This window comes from Chiloscyllium plagiosum, chromosome 7 (genome assembly GCF_004010195.1).
Source record: "Chiloscyllium plagiosum isolate BGI_BamShark_2017 chromosome 7, ASM401019v2, whole genome shotgun sequence".
NCBI classification, from domain to species: domain Eukaryota; kingdom Metazoa; phylum Chordata; class Chondrichthyes; order Orectolobiformes; family Hemiscylliidae; genus Chiloscyllium; species Chiloscyllium plagiosum.
Window position 1 is genome coordinate 100,873,400 of NC_057716.1, and position 23,550 is coordinate 100,896,949.

Consider the following 23,550-nt stretch of genomic DNA (forward strand, 5'->3'; position numbering starts at 1 on the left):
CAGCGAAACAAGAGTGTACAAAATCACTGCTTATACTGACACTTTCTTTCTCTATTCAGGCTCAGCAGTGCCACCAGTTAAAGTTCACATAACTGAAAGATTAAATATAATTCTCTCACCACAGATCTCCAGCACCTCTAATTTTAGGTTTCCAGCACCCAGCTTCTTTGCTTTCATTTTAGAAAACTTCCTCTTTCCTCTGGTCAATGTTACTGAGGATGCAGTTAGTAACATATCCCCCAAAGGAAAGATGGCTGGTGTCTCAGCAGTGTAGCAGATTTGAGGAACTGTTAACTTCCATCACTATCCTGTGACAATACCTTTAAGGTCCAAAGTTAGATATTGGCTTAATTCCCATTAACGTTAAATATTTGCTAATCACCTTCAAAGATAAACATCAAGCAGCACACAGAATATCAAATATATTGGAACTTAAGAAATCTAAGAAGTGGGCTACATTGCCCTTGTGACTGCTCAGCTATTCTACTGGACAGTAATACCAGTGTGTAGTTATAACATGACAGTGTAATAGTGTGCACCAGCCATTTCCACAATCAATTCCAGAGGAAAATGTCCTCTACTGTGAAGCAACAATCTACCTCAAAACTGCAACATCCACAAAACATGTTAGCTTCTAAACGCTGTATGACTTGCTAGGCAATTTTTAATAGTACACAGAATGCTCAAATTGAAATGCCTCAGGCTATTAAGGATATTTTGCAAAACTTCAATACAGGAGAGGTTGAAATCACAAGAGGGCTAGTGATCCTTACTTTGCAAACAAACAACCGGATGCAAAGAAAACTTTATGGAATTGTAGTAGATTCCCACTTTCCATGAGCTTTGAAGCAATTGATTATGCAATTCCAGATGCTGGAGTTACAGCACAACATTGTAGCATTACGGGAAATGAGATCAGGTTTATTCTTGGTCAACTGAATATTCACATATCATTGTACACTCCTCACACTGTGCAGCAGCCTTGGATACCAAGGCAAGTAACTCAACCTTATCAGCTACTGCAAGATACGTGCTCGTTTATTCTTCCTTCAAATGAGACCGTCAACTAAGTCTGCGTCAAGGGGAATGTAAAACATCCTTTCCAATCATCTTGGGCAGCATTCCCTGCTCCATCTACACCAATAAAAAACAAAGTTGACCACTTATTTACTCATCTATTATTTGTGAAAGTTTATTGCATGTTGGTTGCAAATGTCAACATAACCTATCAAACTTAGTTCCATGAAGATCTTGGAGATGTCCACGATGCTGACAGTTATACCCCCAGCATCCACAAAGACCTTGTCTGATTAAGCATTCACAGACATGAATCAACAACAGCGCAGCAGATGGTGAAAGCCATTCAGTCCATTTAATTCATCCTATCAGAGTATCAACCCTGCAGTCATTCAGTGATTCAGGCAGTTTTTAATTAAGTTCATTCAAGTGTCAAACACTCCCTGCTGATGCATCCCAGCCATAAGTCCCTTTTGTGCCACTACCTTCACCGCCCTGGATTTGCACGGCTACCATTTTTGAAAATTATTAAATCATGCTTCATGTTCTGTCCTGAGTTAACTATTCACTACACCAGAGTAGTGGAAGATGCCTCTTTTCAAAAAGAAAATGTCCTCTCAATCATTCCACAAATGCCCTTTGTTATACTGCCTGTGTATTGAACAACCTGTCATATTGTACTAAGTGTTCAGGTGTTTTCTAAGCAGAGCACTTTATATCTTCAGCACAACTGTTGAATGATCAAGGCAGTACATTCGAGCTTGTTGTTTGCCTTTTTTGCGTCACATATGGAAATACAAAGTGACATTAAAATACTCAGGTTTCAGCCTTCTCTCTGGCAAACGATATTCCAAGTATTCATGCCTTTTTAAAATTTTCAATCTGCTGTGCCATTAAATTTATTTGCATCAAATTGCCTAGAAGCAAGATTCTGGTTGCACCCTGAGTCTACAAGGAATTGATACATTTTCTGTCAAGCGTGCTCCATTTGCAATTTTTTTTAACCCTCTAATGGGATGTGGGCATCACTGGAAGGGTCAGTCTTTACTATTCATCTGAAATTGCCCTTCAATTGAGAGGCTTGCTCGGCCATTTCAGAAGGCCATAACTGCTGGGGTCACATGTAGGTCAGACTGGGCAAGGATGGCAGATGGCAAGGAAGGGCATTAGTGAATCCGATGGGTTTTTAACGTTGGTCATGGTCACTAGTGTTGAAATCTGTGGATTGCAGCATTTATTGAAGGCAGCTCACACCACCTAGGGACACCTGGCATCTAGGGACACAAGGGCAATAAATGCCGACCCAACTAGTCACATCCATGTCCCACAAATGAAAAAAAAAGAAAATTCAAGACTTCTTAACTGAATTGAAATTCCAACAATTGGCATGAACCCTAAAGTGTTTGTCTGGGCCTCTTGGCTGTTAGCCCTGTGACATTGCTATGCCACTAGTTACCCCTCATCTGATTAATTCGGTACCCTGGAGCACTGAACAACAAGAGGTCGTTTCAGATTTACACCACAACGCTAATCACCCAGTTCAAGACAGCTCATTGAACCAGCACCCGGACTACTAATCTTTACACAAACTTTGAGATTGAAGAGATTTTTCAATCAACGTATAAATACATTTATTTGCCCAGAGAGGTAAATATTTATGATTTTCTTAACATATTTTCAATCAAGACCCAAAACAAAAACAAATTTCTGGAGAAATTCAACAGCTGTAGACAGAAAACAGTTAATATTTGGAATCCAGTGATTCAGAACAGATTCATTAAGAACTTAAACATTGGTCATGTAGGTGGATTAGTAATAATCATTATGGTGCCGGACTATACTGCACCAATGATAAATGACAAGTTTAAATGTCAACATGGCATTTGGGGAATGCAAGTTCAGTTGGTTAAACATACCTGAAATAAAGTGTGAAGCTAATACTTGTCACGGTAAGCATAAAACTACTGATTATTCCAAAACTTCAACAGTTTCACTATTAGCAGAAAAGGAAAGAAAGCCATTCTTAGCTGGTCTCAACTCCACTGGACTTTGAACAGAATTCCTACAGTTAGAGAGACCTTCTGGTCCATTGAGACTGCACCAACCCTCCAAAGATCATCCCACCGAGATCCACCCTGACCTTCCTTCCCCGAACCCCACATTTACCATCACTAATCCAGCAAGCCTGCACATCCCTGGAACTATGGGGAAATTTAACATGGCCAATCCACCTAACCAGGCACGGGGAGAATGCGTAAATTCCATCCAGTCATCCAAGGCTGGAATCGAGCCCGGTTCCCTAGTGCTGTGAGGCAGCAGTGCTAACCACCATGCCACTGTTCCACCCATTTCAGATGCACAATACAGTTGACATTTAAATGTCCTCTGAAATGGCCAAAAGCCACTCAATTGTCAAAAGGGTGGTTCACCACCATCTTCGAAGGCATTTAGGGACAGGCAATAAAAGCAGGCTTGCCAGTGATCACATCGCATGGATAGTCAGTCTGAGGAAGCAAAAATACTGACTACATCAGTAAATGTCAACTTGCTCTTAAAAATAAGTGTGTGCAACCCAGTGCATCATGATTCTTTACAGGATTTAGCCTACTCAGCTGGAATTTTTTTTAAAACATTCTTATTGCCTCCCACTCAAACAAATTATTTTCCTGAGACCTCAAACTATGAAATTCTTTAACTTCTTTCAGTATTTCCCACAATCTTCAGATACTAAAATACAAGTTTAGTGATAAATTACCATATAATCAGATTTACCAGGATGTTGCCTGGTCTGGAGGGAAGGTCTTAAGAGGAAAGGCTGAGACACTTTGGGTCTATTCTGACTGGAAAGAAGGTGGCTAAGTGGGGATTGGGTATAGAGACATACAAGACGATCAGAGGATTAGAAAGAGTAGACTGTCTTTTTCCTAGGACGATGATGTCAGCTTGTATGAGAGGGCATAACTACAAATTGCGGGGTGATAGATTTAAGACAGATGTCAGAGGCAGGTTCGTTATGCAGAGAGTGGTAAGGGCGTGGAATGCCCTACCTGCTAATGTAGTCAACTCAGCCACATTAGGGAGATTTAAACAATCCTTAGATAAGCACATGGAGGGTTTTGGGATAATGTATGGGGACGAGCTGAGAATAGTTCACAGGTCGGCGCAACATCGAGGGCCGAAGGGCCTGTTCTCTGCTGTATTGTTCTATAACCCTTACATTATTCTTCAATTCCAACCTTCATTGAATAGAATTAGGGGAGGAAAGACTCTCATAATGGCAATGCCGCTGCAAGTGGGCCTGAAGTTCTTGGCGAAAGTGAGGACTGCAAATGCTGGAGATTAGAATAGAGTGTGGGGTGCTGGAAAAGCAAAGCAGGTCAAGCAGCATCTGAGGAGCAGGAGAATCGACATGTGGCGCTTTTCCAGTACCACACTCTTGACTGAAATTCTTGGTTCAAGCCCCACCTACCTCGTTAATGTGTCACAGCAGGAATATGAAGTAGTTACAAGGATATCAATCATCTTATTGTGGACAGGCTCAAGGGGCAGAGGACTTATTCCTTTCACTAAATTCTATTTATAAATTATAAGTTGCCAGCGTTGGACACCCTGAAGTCACCTTGTAGGAAAATTACATTACATCTATTTGTGTTATCAACACACTTATCTTGCTACGAATTCTACGTGTTCAAATACAATGCATTTCCTTTTGTCCTTTTAAACATCGTTCCTTAGTTGGACTCCATTTTATGTTGACATTAGTTTTCGCTATTTTCCAATTTTCATTTTCAACTTTTCTGCTTCTCATAACCAGACTTATTTTTGTCCTTTCTGAATTCCCTCCCATTCTCCTAACACACTGCACTGGCAACCTTGAAAGAGTTCTAATTGTGACCTTTCGTCACTATGACAAAATGGAAAAAAAAAACACAATTTAACTCGAAAGAAAACTGACAACTTAAAATCTAATCAGAGGATGGTTCATGTCACAAAAAGAGATGCAATTTCCAGTTCTGATGAAAGATCATGGACTCAAAATGTTGCCTGTTTCTCTCCACAAATGCCATGTAACCCACTGATATTTTCCAGGAGTTGACCATATTTATTTTAGATTTTAAACCTGCTTCAAATACTGATAATCAAAGCATAATGTGATTTCTCCAATTGCTACAATCAGCACTCTGAATTTGGAATTGTGAATTATTAATCATACACAAAGAATACATAACTGTAGCATTCTAACTATTCCACATATTAAGAACTGAACGTGTTCACTCTTGCTGTGGTATTGTTTCACGGGAGCCAGCTAACGCAAATAAAGTGCCTTTACTTTCTGTGAAAACGTTGGGTGGGGAGGTGCTTTCCCAAACCCAAACAGCCCAGTTTTAATCTCTCTTCTCAGACCATAAGCTATAGTGGCAGAATGAGGCTATTCAGCCCATTGGGCCTGCTCTGCCATCCGATCACAGCTGATATATTTCTCAACACCATTCTTCCGCCTTCTATTCATAATCATTGATTCCCTTCTTAATCCCTCATGTTTAGTCATGGGCTTGAATTGAGGGGCTGGAAAGGCCATTCTTAGGAGTTGATGGATAACTCAACATCAAAACATGAAGATCCATTTATGTGAAGAACTTGAGATGAACTTGAAATACACAACCTGGGATTAAACTTTATATTGAGCCCCCGAGATGCCAAATAATATGCATATTTGGTCCACAAAGCAAAAGTTTGCAGACAGCAAGGAACACTGATCATTTTATTAAAATTATGGAAAAACAAAAACATTCCAGTGAGTCACTACAAAAAGTTAAATATCTGGAGAGCAGTGCTTATAAAATACAGATTTTTCAGTGTTCTATGAGTTCTTCTCTGTGAAAGGCATTTCATAAAAGCATATCTATTTTCATTGCCGGAAAAGAATCTCTTTCATGTCTTTGCAAGGGAGCAACAGTAGTGTAGTGGTTACGTTGCTAGACCAGCAATCCAAACACCAGGGATTATGATCCAGAGAGAAGTTCAGATTCCATGAGGAACTCAAATTAAATTAATTTAACCCAAGATAAAAAAAAACTAGTAACAGCAACAGGTACCATGGACCATTGAATTGTCAGAAGAACACATTCGATTCATTCAACTCCTTCAGGGAAGTAAAGCTGGCATCAATACTCTTAACTGCTATCCAAAATGGTTTACCACTACTTTCACAAAGACATATTAGGACAATACAATAAATGCTGGTTTTGCCAATGACAGCTGCATCCCACAAACTAGGAATTAAAATACTCCTGCAACAATCTGCGCTGTAACATAACCTAACTCCAAAGATCTGTCAGTGAGAGACGAGAGGGAGCACGGGAATATTTACAGCTGAGAGTTCATTACTTGGAATTCAGTACCACAAGTAGTTGATGCAAAAACATTGAATGCGTTCAAGAGGCTCAGCAGGCTTGAAGAACCGAATTGCCTCCAGCTGCTCCTATCTTCTATGTTTCTCCCTCAGTCAGTTACAGCATTTAAAGTCTGCTTAACATTACACAAACCTTGTGACATACCACATCATGGGAACACTGCAATTCATGAAGAAAATAAGTTGAATAGTTTTTAACCTACCCAACATTTGGAGTACACTAAGCTCCTCAGTCAATCAGAATTGACATTCACCTTGCATCATCCGATTAAAGTGGATTTTGACACTATTTTTCCCAATACATTTGAGATCTTATGATCAATCATTAATCCTATCAACATACTTGGCTCACAATTGAGTTAGATGCAGAACATTTTAGTAAAATTATGCAAGTTACAGTTCATTTGGAAATATTTACTTTTTTTAGGACAGCACAGTGGTTAGCACTGCTGCCTCATGGGCCATGGACACTGGTTCAATTTCACTTTGGACAACCACCTGTGGAGTTTGCGGGTTCTCCCGTGTCTCCATACTATAGGGATGCTATGATACTCCAGTACAGAGGATGGGATTCAGGAAGACACTCCGTTAATGCTCCATGATGATGCAGAGGAACCCGTTTGGTTTCTCATTTTGTCTCTGGGATAGATGGATAACAGGGAAAGATTATCACTTCAACAAGGAGGGAAACGTTTATTTCTGTCTCAATGTAAATCAGGTAACCCAAGTGCCCTCTTAGGGCATGCAGCATGGGGTCCTAAAACTACATTTAAATTAGGAACAACATTAAATACAGATGACACAGCCTATTTAAGTGCAGAAAATAAGAAAGTTTTCCCAAGGATTAAAAGACACAGAAATCTTAAGTCCTTTGGACCTTGCTCACCCAATTGATCAGGAACTATATGCAGAGCGAGAAACAGAGCAAACCTTTCACTGGAACTCTGCATACAAATATTTTATCTTCTTCCGAAATAAACATTGGTTAAAGTCTTTTGGTAAAGCTGACTAACAAACAGGTAGACATACACATGGCTGCAATCAGCACAAAAGCTGGTCTCAAATGGTTGTTCGAAGTATAGAAATAGTTGAATGAAATGGATTTATATGCAATTAAATTTCTAATAACCTAGCACATCAATAACTGGAGTTCAACAAATAATGGTCAACTCTACTTTCACACTGCAAAGTTGTCATCTGCACAGCACGCTCACATTGTTGTGAAATTTACTCATCGTGAACATTCTGCCTGGACTTTGTTGTAATGCAGAACAGAATTCAGCAACAGCTCCCAGCTTCACACAGCTACTAAGCACTGTCTTCAGTTCAAAGTCCCTTTAGAGAACTGAAAGTTCAGCCAACATGGAATCAAAAGCAAGGGGTTATGGTCGCGTACTTTTAAGTTTCACAGGCAGGTTTTAATTGAATTTCTGAATGGCATTCGCAAGATTTTGATTCCAAACTCAACCTGAACTGCATTGTAAATCAGTTGGAATCAGTGACATACAAGATAGATGATCTAATTAGCACTTGTGGATGAATGTGGAAGGAATTGAAATGGAGGCCTTGGTTCAGTGCAGTCTGATTGTATTGGATTTAAATCCCCTTGCCAGAAGCTGCAGCACAATATGGACAGTCACTCCAGTGTAACAGATCACATGGTAAAGAGGTGTCATCTTTAGGTAAGAAATTGAACCAAAGTATTTCCAGCCCTTTTCAGGTGGATGTACAAGGTCCCATGCAATTGTTTGTTGAAAAAAAACAGGAAAACTTTGCCACTTTTCAACACTTACCAGTCAATCAACATTACCATAAAACAGATTATAGAGACATTTCTTTCACTGCTTTTGGGGTCCTATTGTATGAAGTTGGCTATGAATTCCAATTCCTCAACCTTGTTGACTTTTCTGCAAGGTTATTTTTATTTGCGAACATTCTGCTGCCTTCAGAACATTGAATTCTAAATTCCACTGCATATTTCCCGTTTGTAAGATGTTTTGCAAATGTTCCCAAGTTTCTACACATCACATTTCTTCAGGTTATGCTGGAGACATTTCCACTGATTCACTGAGGCCATTTGTCAAGTCATCAGCTCGAAGAATTTGATGTAAGGAAACTGCTCATCTGACATGTATCTGGCTCATTCATGTGGAGGTGCCAGTGTTGGACTCGGGTGGACAAATTTAGAAATCACACAACACCAGGTGACAGTCCAACAGGTTTATTTGGAAGTACAAACTTTTAGAACACTACTCCTTCATCAGTTAGCTAGTGGGACAGGATCATAGGACACTGAATTTATAGTCAAAGATCAAGTCTTCATAAACTGATGTGATGTATTGAACAAACCTAGATTGCTGTTAAGTCTTTAATCACAGAATGGGGTTGCAGGTTTACATTCATTAATATGTAAATGCCAGAACCTCTTTCAAGTCACATTCTTGAGATAATTTAAGGTTTTATAAAAAAGGGTAATATCTCAGCTCAGACTTTTTAAAAATAAAACCTTACGTTATCTCAGGAATGTGACTTGAACACAGTTCTGGGATTTACATATTAACGAATCGAAACCTGCATCCCCATTCTGTGATTAAAGACTTAACAGCAATCTACGTTTGTTCAATACATGGCATCAGTTGTATGACACTTTGATCCTTTACTATAAATTCTGTGTCCTATGATCCTGCCCCACCAGCTACCTGACAAAGGAGCAGCGCTCTGAAAGCTAGTACTTTGGGGTGGCACAGTGGTTAGCACTGCTGCCTCACAGCGCCAGAGACCCAGGTTCAATTCCCACCTCAGGCAACTGACTGTGTGGAGTTTGCACACTCTCCCAGTGTCTGCATGGATTTCCTCCTGGTGCTCCGGTTTCCTCCCACAGTCCAGAAATGTGCAGGTTAGGTGAATTGGCCATGCTAAAAATTGCCCATAGTGTTAGGTGAAGGGGTAAATGTAGGGGAACGGGTCTGGGTCAGTGTGGACTTGTTGGGCCGAAGGGCCTGTTTCCACGCTGTAAGTAATCGAATCTAATCAAATAAATCTATTGGACTATAGCCTGGTGTTGTGCACTTTTTGACCCTCGTTCAGTAAGCCTGACCTGGACAACCATGACTTCAATGTAACTGGTTTTACCTACATTACTTTGAGGCTATGCCCACCTTTCATAACTTATTTTCAGTAGTTCCATATGCCCAATGGGAATGGATTTGTCACCACTCTAAGCGTAGGGAATACAACTGTACGCACATACCAATAACTGATTGACAGCATAGTTGGGAGTAGCTGCAATGGCCACCGATGCAGACTGATTGCATGCTTCCCAAAGCACCTACTGTACTTTGAAATGGAAAAACATTTATGGACAAGTGTGCAGCATTGCTGACTGTTTACAATTTCTTATGTACACACAAAGGTTTCAGTCAAGATTCCACTACTTTCATGAGAAGGAACACTATTTAAGTACCTGTAAGCATAAGTACTTACAAATTCTTTAATGCATTCAGCAAGTTGACAAAAAACCTGAAATATTACATGGACACATAATGCAAAAACAAATAACTTATTTGCTAATAGCTAAATTCCTTGCATCACAGAAGCAAAATCTTAAGAGACAAAAACAATTAATATGCGTTTACTCATATCACACAGCTCAGATTCATGTCTAAAAAACATCAATACGTTGGCAAATAAATTATCCATCAAATAAAAAGGTTTCAAATTACCTGCATGATAAAATGCCAGAAACATTAATAACAATCCCATGAAGACATTACTCAAGAAGGTCACAAATCCACAGGTTATTCCCTCAGGCACTGGGTATACAGTCTCCACCAGCAGTTCAAAGAAGAATGGAACACTGCTGGTTATAAATACCCCGACTAATATGCAGGATGTATATAATGTTGCTGCAATGACAAATAAAGCCATTTTAAAAAATTAAACAGGTTTCACGTATTGTAGAGCGATATCAACATGCTATCAGAGGAAGACAAGTAGGTTTTTGAGAAGGTAATGGGGTGTCATTAAGGATCTATTTTCCTCTGCATTATCGCCAATGAAGAGTAGCGATGCAATTTGGAAAGGGACGAGAACAAAGGAAAACAGCATAAACATACTAGAAGAAAGGCAGTTATACAGAGAAGAAGAAAGAGCAAATGAGGGAAAAAACAAAACTGCACACACTGGTATTCAGAAATAATAAATTATTGGAAAAACTCAGCAGGATCTGGGACCACCTGTGGAGAGAAAGCACATTAACTTTTCAGGTCTTAACAGAACAGACTATTGCTACGAAAAGATTGGTATGTAAGCTGGAGATGTGAAGAAAGGGTGAAAAGATAAACAATGGTTGGAGTTGGAGCCCAGAGAGAGAGAGCTATGTTGAACAAAGAAATGGGTAAAGGTTAGCCTGGGAGAAACAATAGCTGCTAATGGGGGCCAATAGCAGCTGACAATGGGAGTTTACAGCAATAGCCCATATAATGTGGGGCTTGGGTTAAGGACATGGGAGGAAGTGATCAGGTCTAGAATTATTGAAATTGATATTGAGTCTTTAAGGCTGCAGGATCCCCAAGCAGAAACTGAGGTGCTGTTCTTCCAGCTTGCAGAGACCTTTGCTGGAGCACTGTGATAAGCCTGTGACAGAGATGTTGGCCAGGGAACATGGTGATGTGTTGAAGTAGCAGGCAACAGAAAGCTCGATCATTTTTGTCGACAGGACGTAGGTGTTCTGCAGACGTGTTGCCCAATTTGCATTTCGTCTCCACAGTGTAGAGGAGACCAGATTGTGAGCAGTGAATACCATTGACTAGATTGAGAGAAGATTTTGGATTAGTGGTGCTGGAAGAGCACAGCAGTTCAGGCAGCATCCGAGGAGCAGTAAAATCGACGTTTCGGGCAAAAGCCCTTCATCGGGAATAAAGGCAGAGAGCCTGAAGCGTGGAGAGATAAGCTAGAGGAGGGTGGGGGTGGGGAGGAAGTAGCATAGAGTACCTGGGAGTTGCAGTGGGAGAGGGACTCCCTGAGATTCTTGTAGAGAGAGGAGGAAAACTTCTTCAAGGCAGGCATCCTTGCAAGAGGATTCACAGTAGGGTTAAAATCAACTAGGTAAAAACAATGACTGCAGATGCTGGAAACCAGATTCTGGATTAGTGGTGCTGGAAGAGCACAGCAGTTCAGGCAGCCTCCGAGGAACAGTAAAATCAACGTTTCGGGCAAAATTCCTTCATCAGGAATAAAGGCAGAGAGCCTGAAGCATGGAGAGAAGTGCAGGTAAGCCACTGCTTCTTCTGGAAGGTGAGTCAGAGGCTTGGATAGTGAGGAGGGAGGAAGTAAACAGGCAGGTGCTGCACCTTCTGCGAATGCAGGGGAAAACAAACACCTACTGCAGGTAGTTTAGAATAAAATGGATGTTCCGATGATGATAAATAATGCGTATATTTCTCTATGACCCAGCAAACTAACAAACTGAAACCATAATCAATGCACTGTTCACATTGAAAAATGTAATATGATTTGGACATGATAAAAAGAACAAACAAACCTCTAATTTGAATTAGGCAATACTAAGATCTGGATGCAAGGCACAGCTCTGACAAGCTAATAAAAGCAAGTTTGCTCTCTTAAGAAATGCAAATTGAGATTTATTAAATACCTGGCGTTACAGGCAGGTGAGTGACACTGTTGAAGCAGGTGAGGGCAACCCACGCAGATGACAACGTGGCTCCAGAGAATAGCAAGAGCAGTATGAGCTTTAGCACTCCCCTGAAGAAGTCTGCAAATCTGTAATATTAAACAAACGATGAGCCTCTCTAGGATTAACCGAATTAAACTGTGCATAAGGGAAATGTTAAAACACAATACTTGCGTTTAGGGAAGAACTTGCTAGAGACAAACAGATGAATGATCAGATACATTCATTATGAGTTTGGAATGCTGGCCACAACATGGAAGAGTTCCAGATATGCAAAGTGAAGCAAACTATGATGGGAAAGGGGCAAGTGAAAATCAGAAAAACATTGTACAAGTTTGGAAATCTGCCCAAAGTCAGAAATGTCTCATCCCTGTCTTTATAAAGTTCTTTGACTTTGCAATGACATTTGGCCTTTTTGAAAATGTTCAAAAATATTCCAGGCTTGGCAGAGTCATTGACAAATTTTCTAGATTTTCCATGATCTGATTTACTCCCCTTGCATGATTAAGCATAGAAACCGATGGGTTTTGACTGAATGTTCTGGATGTAGTGTTTGCTCGGTGAGTTGGAAGTTCAGTTTCAGACATTTAATCACTACACTAGGTAACATCTTCAGTGAGCCTCCGGATGAAGCACTGGTGGTATAACCCGCTTTCTATTTGTGTTTGGGTATCCTTGGGTTGGTGTTGTCTGGCAGTTATTTCCGAGATGTCTTTGATGTTGGGGAGAGTGGCTAGGGCTTCTGACGTGTTTTGTCTGCTTTTTTGGGTCTGTTGTGGAGAAATCGGCAGACTATGTTCATTGATACCAATTCTTTTTGAATACACTGTACAGATGATTTTCCTCTGCTCTTTGTAGTTCCCCTGTGCTGCAGTGTGGGGTTGCTCATTGAAATAATGTTCTAATGCAGCTTCATTTGTGGCTGTTGGGAAGATTGCTTCTGTCATTCAATATTTGGTCCATATGTGTTGTTTTCCTGTAGATGCTGGTTTGATTAGATTCCCTACAGTGTGGAAACAAGCCCTTTGGCCCAAGTCCACACCAACCCTCTGAAGAGTAACCCACCCAGACCCACCTCTCTCTGACTAATGCCCCTAATACTACAGGCAATTTAGCATGGCCAATTCACTTGATCTGCACATCTTTGGACTGTGGGAGGAAATTGGGGCACCCGGAGGAAATCCATGCAGACATGGGGAGAATGCGCAAACTCCACAGACAATTGCCCGAGACTGGAATCGAACCTGGGTCCCTGACATTGTAAGGCAGCAGTGCTAACCACTGAGTCACCATGCCATCCCAGACAGATGAAATGAACAGATGACAGAGGAAATGAAGTTCCCCATTGGCTGTTTGCTCTATTGCGACATCTAGGAATGGCAGTTTGTTGTTGTTTTCCTCCTCTTTAGTGAATTTTATGCCAGTAAGGGTATTATTGATGGTCTTGAAGGTTTCCTCCAATTTGTTTCGTTTAGTGATGACAAAGGTGGCATCCACATAATTGACCCAAAGTTTGGGTTGGATGGTTGGGAGAGCTGTTTGTTACTGCCTCTGCTAAGAACCCCGCTATCTGAGATCCCGTGGATGTTACGTTGCTTTGTCTGTAGGTTTTGTTGTTGAAGGTGAAGTGGGTGGTAAGGCATAGGTCCACCAGCTTGATGATATAGTCCTTGCTGAAGAAGTTAGTGGTGTTTGGTGTATGTGTCTTTGGGTCTCCTAATAGTGCAGCCAGTGTTTCCTTGGCCAGGTTAATGTTGGATGTATGTGAACAGGGCTATTACGTCAAAGGAGACAATTAATACATCCTCTTCTATCTTGGTGTCTTTGATGGTCTTCAGGAATTCACGGGTGGAGTGGTGTGAGTCTTGTACTAAGTGTTTTAGTCTTTGGTCTAGCTCCTTCGCCAATCTGTAAATTGGTGTTCCAGGTAGCAAGACTATGGATCTGAGGGGGGCTCCTAGTTTGTGAATTTTAGGTAACTCGTAGAAGCGTGGTGTGTTGAATCTATCTGGTTTCATTTTTTGAAAGTCTGTCTTATTTATTTCTCCTGATTTCTGAAGATTTTTGGTTAGGGCTGTGATTTGATTCTCTAGTTGTGGGAATGGGTCTATTGCCACTTGTTGGTAAGTGTTGTTAAGTGGTAGCTTTCTCAATGTAGTCTCTGATTTAAAATGACTGTCAAATGTCCTTTGTCTGCAGGCAGAATAACAATTTTTTAAATTTTCTACTGTTTTCCTTTCTAGAGTGTTTCCTTCCTTTTTCCTGCTTAATGTTGGTGCGACTGCCTGATGTTTTGCTGCGTTTCTTCTGTGAGTCGGTTGTCTTTCAGTGTTGTTTCTAATAGTGTTGAGAAATCTTTCTTGTCCACATCCTCGAAGTTGTAATTTAACCCTCTTACTAAGACGGCTTTTTCAGTGTCTGTTCAGGGTTGGTCAGATAAGTTTTTTTTTCAAGCTGCTGTGTTGTCTGTGTTATTTTGTGTAAGTTTGTCTAGTTTTTCCTGCAGGTCTAGTTTTTTCATTTTCTGTGTTTGTCACTAACTAATGTCTATGGCTTGTACTGTGTCTATCCATTCATGGTCTGTTGCATGTCTGAATGTTGCTTGGAAAGACCAGTTAACAATATAAAATACTCTCAATATTGCATTAAATTTACAGAGGTGTGTCTTGCGGAAAAACCACAACCTCTTTATCAGTACTGATAGCTCTAAGCCAGCTGGACTCTCAGCAATCCAAAGGTATTCATAGATACGTGGAAAATATGCATTGGAAGAGAGTATTTAGCCCTTTGGCCTACTCTGCCATTCAATGTGATCACCCTACTCAGCATTCTGTTCCCACTTTTGCCCCATCCCCTTCGACGCCTTTAGCCCTAAAAACTATATCTAACTCCTTGAAAACATTGAGTTTTGGCTTCAATTGCTTTTTGTGGCAGAGATTCCCACAGGCTCACCACTCTCTGGCTAAGGAAATTCTTCACCTGTCTCTTTACTCCCTTTGTAGAAAAATCTCAACTTTCTTGAAGAGTTGACACATATCAAAGAACTGGGTTAGAAAATAGATTTTTAGCAAAGGATGACTAGCATGTGCCGGACACCACCTGGTGATGCAGGCTGCTCATTTACTTCAGAGAACTGTTGAAGCTTCCCTGAGAACTTCAGTGGGTAAAGGAGGACTCCCTACTAGAGTCTACTCAACCTTTCCTAGTTCTTTCCCTGAGATCGTTCAATTGCCTGGAATAAAATTCTTACAAGCAGTCCATTAAAGGTTTATTAAACACTTACTACAGTATCACAGTTACAGAGTAATAAGACACCAAGCCCTAGTCGAAGTAGAGGTTCTAAAACCTCAGCAGAGTAGTGGTACCAGCACTTACCAACTTCGTGCTCTCTCAGATTACTCCAAAAGTGGCACTCTCAATGTTCAATATTTATACAGCTTTTGCCCACTGAACAGGTCATTCAAACTTCTGATGAGCACGATGTCCTCCCCACATTCCTGCTGTGTTTGTGATTAACTTGTTAGTCTTTTGTTAACTGATCACATTACTAGAATAGCAATAACGAAAGTGCGCTTGTACTGACTCAGGTGATGACATTAAATGTTGATATCCTCTAAAGTTTGGTTGCGTACTCATCACCTCATGTCCTTGTTTAAACCTGATCACTGACTGTCTTTTATGTCTTAAACCCATTGTTTTTCACCTCACATGCTTGGTCAGTAAACTCTTTATTCAAACCCCTATTGTCTTTTCTCGTAGGTACATTCAGTTTGAAGAGATGTGTCAAACGCTTTTGTTCCTCCTTGATGACTAATTTTTAAGTTTCGCAGCTGCCCAAGCTTGTTCTTGTACAGAGCTGGACCTCCTGCTTTTCCCAGCAAAGCTATCTTACTTAATACTTTTTCCTTTTACTTTACTTCTAACATTCTTTGGTTTCTTTAATTCTACGCTTTTCCTTTGTGTCTTTTCTCAGAACCATACAGCACAGAAGGAAGCCCATCAGCTAAATGTCCCATGCTGACTTTGAAAGAGCTATTCAAATGAGCCCCATTGCACCTTCTCTTTCCAAACTGATCTACAAATGCATTCCCATCAAATATATATTCAATAACTTAAGAGTTAAATTTTGGGAATTTCAGACAGGGATGAACAAGAATAGGCACGCAAGTACTTCCTGACCAGTAGGCGATACAATCTTGACACTGTCCACCCACCTCTTCAGCCTAACAATGAACTCTTCAGAAAGATGCTTTAATAAAAAAAAACAACCTTCTTCCATCTCATCCAAGCAAGCTCCAGGTGACTGTGGCAGCCTATAATGCATTGCAAATTTAATTGCATTTTCAAAGACTAGAAATGTTCTCTTCTTTTAAATGCTGATGCTTATACAATGCAGGAGGATACTCAGCCCATTGTGCTTGTGCTGTCTCTTTGACAGAGACATCCAATAAGACCATTTTCTCATGCTCTTGAACGAAGAAATTCCTCAAGAATATATCCAATGTTTGCTCCTTTGGACAGTCTTCTGTGCTACAACACTGTGATTAGCATTTGTAATTATTTGGAGAGAAATAAAGAGCTGAAAGAATATTTCTACATTTGCATCACAGCTATATAGTGTAATCACTAATTCTTCTAATGCTGTCAGGGTACTTCAGTCTGTATCAAGGCCTAACCTAATGCTGGAGTGAAGCACAGTGAAACACTCTACAGCAGGAAATATCAACATGTCATGCTTTAGACTCAGTTTGGATATCAATAACAAATTTATATTACACACAAATGTCAGTGGACCTTTTGTGGAAAATCGCGCCCTAAATAGGAGTGGGAAGCAAACATCAAATGGGATATTATTATGCACAAGTAGAGAAACACATTGATCAGTCATTGATGAGGCAAATGACTTTCGCTTGTGTCACTCAATGATAATAACAGAAATGAAACACGTTTCTACCTCTCCGGCACACAGTACAAGTATAGTACTTATGTAGTAACAGAATGAGGAAAGTTGACCTAAGCCGGATTAAAATTAGAGTTCTGAAGCTTTTGAAAGATTAGAAATAGCAAGGGAACAAGATTTACAGTTGGATGTAACTGGAAAGTTGTTGCTTGTAACTTACATATAACTTGATTTAAAGATTAAAAGCATCCAGCAAAACTGAAAGCTGAGCCAAAGATATTATGGCAGTTGAATATTAGTCAAAGCACAAAATAAACAAACTTTAAGAGCCTGCAGAGAAAAGCAACAAGCTTGATCCCAAGTGTAACAAGGATTAGTTATGAGAACAATTAAGAGAAACTGGAGTTTTTCATCAGGAGAGTAAAAAACCTCATCAAAATAGAGACAACATTAGTTCAAAGGCAGAAAACTAGGACCAGAGAACATAAATGGAAATTAATTCATCATGAATGGTTAAGGAAAAATAATATTTTGGTGATAGTTATCATCTTGAATATTCTTTGTGAAAATCATCAATAATTACAGCCTTTAATAAAAAAGGCATGTGTTTCTCCCCAACGTACAATGCAATTCAAATATACATTAACAAACCCTCGACAGTACAATTACTTTTTTTCTATTTGGAATGATTTAATACAAATATACCAACTAAAGCAAAAGCCATTGGAATAAGTTATTCTGCTCTGAACAACTCATCAAGTGCACAAATCCTATTCAGTTTTCACCCTTCGCCTTCAGTGATCCACATGCCAATGGGTCATCTATCAGGTTCCAGAGACAGTCATACAGCACAGACACAGACCCTTCAGTCCAACCAATCCATGCCACCTTCATGCATTTGGCACACATCCCACCAAACCTTGCCAATACACGTTGTTATCTGAATGCCTTTTAAATGTTGTAATTATACCGCATCTACCACTTTCTCTGAAAGTTCACTTCACTCATGAACCTTTGGGTAAAAAAAATTACTTTTCATGTCTTTTTTAAAATCTTTCTTTCCTCTCACCTTACAAATATCCTCACCAGCCTTGACATCACCCACCCTAGGGAAAAACACTTGTCATTCACCTTATCTATACCCCCTTGGTTTTATAAACCTCTGTAAGGTCACCTCTCAACTTCCTATGCTCCAGTTAAAAAAAGTCCCAGCCTATCCGTATTACTCAAATTCTTTCCTCCCAGCAACATCCTGGTAAATGCCTTCCGAACCCTCTCCAGTTTGATAATATTCTTCCTCTAACAGAAAGACCTGAACTGGACACAGTATTCTAAAAGAGGCCTCACTAAAGTCCTGCACAACCTCAACATAATGTCCCGACTTCTTTGTTCAAAGGTCTGAGCAATGAAGGCAAGCTTACTAAATGCCTTCTTTACCATCTTTTCTATTTCTAAGACAAACTTCAAAAAGAGTTATGTACTTGAACCACTAGGTCTCTCTGCTCCAAAACACTGCCCAAGGCCCTAATTTTATTTGTAGAAGTCTTGCCTTTGTTTGTTTTGCCAAAATGTAATGCCTCGCATTTATCCAAATTAAATTCTATTTGCCACTCTTCAGCCCATTGACTCAACTGAACAAGATCTCTCTGTAATCTATTTGGTAACCTTCTTCACTGTCCTCTGCACCAGTAATCTTGGTATCATCTGGAAACCTACTAACCATACTTTCTACACTTGCACCTAAATCATTTTTCATGTGAATCACAAACAAAAGTGGACCCAACATCAATCCTTGTAGAACACTGCTGGTCACAGGTCTCCAGTCCGAAAAGCAATCCTCAACAACAATTTATTTCCTGTTGTTAAGCCAATTTTGTATCTAATTGACAAGCTCACGCTGAATCCCATGTGATCTAACTTTACTAGTTAGTCTGTCATGTGGAACCTTGTCAAAGGCATTACTGAAGTCCAAGTAAACAATGCCTACTGCAATGCCCTCGCCAATCATCTTGATTACTTCCATCAAAATCCAAGTCTGAGAGAGACATCTTGCCTTGCACAAAACCATGCTGACTATCCCTGATCATTCCTTGCCTCTCCAAATGCATACAAACCCTATCTTTCAGGATCACTTTCAACAACTTACCCACCACTGAAGTCAGACTTACAGGACTATAGTTTCCAGGCTTCTCCTTACATCCATTATTAAACAAAGGCACATTAGCCACTCTCCAGTCATTCAACACCTCACCCATGTTTATAGATGATCAAATTCTTCTACAAATTTCCCCAGCTGTTGGAAATCTGAAGATTAACTGAGTACGTGTGTGACCACTTGGCTAAGAATACTTGAAAGAAGTGATTTCCAACTGTCACTAGTAATAAAAAGTGGGATAGCTTTCCCACATCAGAACAATGACTGCACCTCAAATGTACTTCATTGGCTGTAAAATAACTTTGGGAAGCCTGAGAACATGAAAGGCACAATGCAAAAGTAAGTAAAAAATAGAATCAGTTAGCAGATGAGGCAGAATTAGGGAAGGAGAAAGAAAAAGTTAATAGCAGAGTTTTCCACATGCAAGGCTTGACCAAAAGGTAACAACACATTGGATATAAGGTATGTTGGCAAACTGGATCCAATAGCTGGCTTACAAACAGGACGTAAATAGCGATAACAGAGCATTGTTTTATAATTGGAAGCCTGTGGCCAGTGTACCATAAAGTTTTGTGCTGGGACCCTTACTGTTTGTTATAGATACTAACAACTTGGATGTGAACGTTGGAGGCATAAGAAGTTTGCAGATGACGTGAAAATTGGGGCTGTTTTTGATAGTGAGGAGAATGGTCTCAAGCTACAGTCTCATTTTGATCAGCTGTTAAACTGGGCAGAGCAATGGAAAATGGAATTTAATCCTGATAATGCGAAGTGATGCATTTTGGAAGGTTTATTAAGGCAAGGATATACACCAAGTATGGTATGTCTTTAGGGAGTACTGAGGAGCAAAGCGTACTTGACGTACAAATCTGGAGATACCTCAAGGCGTCAGCATAGGTAGACAAGGTGAAGAAAACATATGGGATGATTGCCTTCATTAGCTGTAAGTCTTGTTTGTAACTTTATAAAACATTGGCTAGGTTACAGATGGATACTATGTGCAGCACTGGTTGCCACACTATCGGAAGGATGTGACTGCATTGGAGAGGATGCAGGGGAGATAAACCAGGATGCTGCCTGGGATGAAAAGTCTCAGTTGTGCAGACAGACTGAATAGGCTGGGTTTGTCTTCCTTGGAACAAAGGATGCTGAGGGGAGGAATCTGACTGAGGTATAGAACATTATGAACGACATAAACAGGATCTCTTCCCCATAGCTGATGTTTCTAAGACAACAGTGCTCAAGTATAAAGGGGCATAAAATGTTTAGAGGGGACCCGAGGAAGCATTTTTCATCCGGAAGGTGATAGAAGTATGGAATTTGCCACCTGAAGGGGTGGTGGAGGCAGGTACTCTCTCAACATTTAAGCAGCACCTGGATGAGCACTTAAATGTCAGGGCATAGGTGGTGTTTGTTGGTCAGCATAGACATGGTGGGCTGATGGGCCTATTCCTGTGCTATATGAAACTACAATTCTGTCACCATCTAAACCTGTGATTTCTCGCCCTTGAAACTATTTCTTTGACAGGACAGACAAACAGTATAACTAGACCACAGACTGCAGCAGCTGAAGACAGCAGTTCACCAACTTCTCAAGGGCAATCAGATAAAACCATTTATTGCCAATTTCTATGAAATTCAAATCCCATGAATAAATTAAAAAACAAAAAGTCAGGACTCAAAAGGGATTGGATCTGGATTATAAAACATTATAACCAAACTAGTCCATTCATCTGAAGGACTCGTCAAATCGTTTTTGTAATCAAATTTTGTTCCTTGTTGGACTTGCATTAGATCCTATGTCTAAAGGGTTTTACTGGCCTCAGAACTATAAAGGGATCTTTTCATCTGGTGGCACTACTCAGCAAACTTTCAGAAACATGCATCCATTCCTGAAAACTTTAACAGGAGTGCATTAATTGTCATCTTCCTTTGAACTGCGAAACATTTGGAAAATACAATTAAGCATGTTGTCCTTCAAATGTACAGCATCCTTAGAAACAAATTCATACCAATCATTGATTATATAGTTTGAGTGTGAAACTTGCCAGAAAATGTAAGCTGGATGTATGGCTGAACTATGTACATCAAAAATTTGAACTCTTGGATGGGATAAACATAAATTGAACTGACCTTGCAATCAATATTCCAACAGTACAGCCACCAATTGTTGACCAAAAACCAATCCAACCAGCATCAACCTAAAGAGAAACTGAAAAATTAATACACGACGAATGGGTTGCTTTTACCAACTTTTCAAAAAGGAAAGCTATACATGCATCTCAAACTTGTTTTATGGGAGTATTTGTTTTTGACTCAACAGTTAAATGTTATGGTCTCATTGAAAGGGCACCTGCTGCTCAAGTACAAAATCATAAAATAATAGAGTATAGAGATCATTCATTCATATGTACCACTTTAGAAAATCTATTCAATTAGACTTTACTCAGAAAATTTTCCCCATCACTTATTAGATAGAAATCTATCTTCAGACCTTTATGAAATTCTGGCCCATAAACTATTCGAAAAGTGCACAGCGTGTCACTTTGGTTTCTGGAAATATAGCTCTTAAATCAAATCAAATCAAACCTTGCTCATTTGGTGTTCTATATACCCATCAGGTGGCAGCCCACAGCCTTAGAGGTTTTTCTTTAGACAAGAATCATTCACCTATTTACTGTCCTACCTGGGACTTACTACTGAAGGTCTGCAAAATGAGTTAAAAATCACAACACCAGGTTATAGTCCAACAGGTTTAATTGGAAGCACTAGCTTTCAGAGCGCTGCTCCTTCAGCAGGTGGTTGCCTGATGAAGGAGCAGCGCTCTGAAAGCTAGTGCTTCCAATTAAACCTGCTGGACTATAACCTGGTGTTGTGTGATTTTTAACTTTGTACATGTCAGTCCAACACTGACATCTCCAAATCATGCAAAAATGAGAAAATCCTTAAATTCGGATGCCTAAATGAAGTGAGAATAATGAAGGTAATCCTTAAGTAACACTGGCACATTCTGCAAGGTGACCTTGGCACATCGTGTTAAGGAGTGGTACCTATGTCATGTAGGAATTGGTTATTCTGGAACAATTTTCAACAACAAACTTTGGATCAAAGAACAAAAAAAAACTCTCTTACCTGGCTCACCTTAAGTGGTGTTAGAATTACATCTAAGACTCCTGACCATCCTGCTAATATTCCCAGAGGCACAGCAAAAGCCAATGCAATCATCAAAAACCTGAAATTGCTACGATGACAAAAGAACATTAATAACATTACTTTCAAATAAGAGTCGAGGCACTGAATCAACTTGTATACAACAACTGCCTCATACTGCACAAGGTTGGTTGGGCTTTTATCTTCTTTATGACGTTTTAGCAGCTGAGTAAACAAAATCTAATCAGAGGGTCACCACATTTACACAGCATCTTATGTGACTACAAAGTACAGATATGATTCCAAAGAAAGCTATAGACCCTGTGGCTCAACGTGTGAACATACTGCCTAGCACATTACTGAGCCGCACAGACTAAGACACCTCTTGGTTTCATGGCTAGCCTGTGTTCCATCAGCTGGCCTCCACCATGGCAGCAGATGGGACAAGTAGGTGGGGAGAGACCCAAGGTTGGAAATTTTGCTTTGAGAGCCAGTACCAATCAGTGAGCACAGGGATGAAAAGGAAATGGGACTTGGTATGCATAACAATACAGGCAGAGTTTTGGGTGCACATTTTTTTGATTCCTGAAGAAGGACTTATGCCCGAAACGTCAATTCTCCTGCTCCTTTGATGCTGCCTGACCTGCTGCGCTTTTCCAGCAACACATTTTTAAGCTCTGATCTCCAGCATCTGCAGTCCTCACTTTCTCCTAGAGTTTTGGGTGGTCTAAAATTGAAGGACTATACAATGTGGGAGACAGTCCAGAGCAGTAATGGAATTGCAGAATCATGTGTTAGCGAGCAGAGTTTATGGCAGAGGCCAAAGAAACTGAAGAAAACTTCTGCTCATCTAGTACTGAATATCAGAAAAGCAGGCTGAGAAATTTAGCAAAAGTGAAGTGACAGGGGTGATGGTGAGGAACCACTGGGTGTCATCAGCATACATGAGAAAATAAATGCTATGCTTTCTAATGCCACCAAGAGGCAACATTCAGAACACAAATAGGATAGGGGCATGTCCTGGACCTCATGTAGATGCAACTGTCAAGACAGCACAACAACACCTCTTCTTGCTCAGGTGACTTGGGATATTTGGCATGTCCATAAGGACCCTCACCAACTTTTACAGCTGCACCATACTGTCCAGGTGTGTAACGACCTGGTATAGCAACTGCTCTATCTAGGATTGTAAGAAACTACAGAAGATGGTCTGCGTTGTGCAC

The 23,550-nt window shown here is 40.2% G+C and overlaps 1 protein-coding gene across 1 annotated transcript in view; it reads right to left on the reverse strand.

Annotated features, from left to right (window-relative positions):
* The window catches only part of slc49a4 (solute carrier family 49 member 4), a 67,378-nt gene that overhangs the window by 6,989 nt on the left and 36,839 nt on the right, over positions 1-23,550 (reverse strand). The window contains exons 5-8 of the mRNA XM_043694263.1: positions 22,310-22,418; positions 21,311-21,378; positions 12,084-12,211; positions 10,153-10,335 (exon numbers count right to left, since the gene is read on the reverse strand). Of these exons, the coding sequence (XP_043550198.1) occupies positions 10,153-10,335; positions 12,084-12,211; positions 21,311-21,378; positions 22,310-22,418 (488 nt within the window). The remainder of the gene's footprint in view (positions 1-10,152; positions 10,336-12,083; positions 12,212-21,310; positions 21,379-22,309; positions 22,419-23,550) is intronic.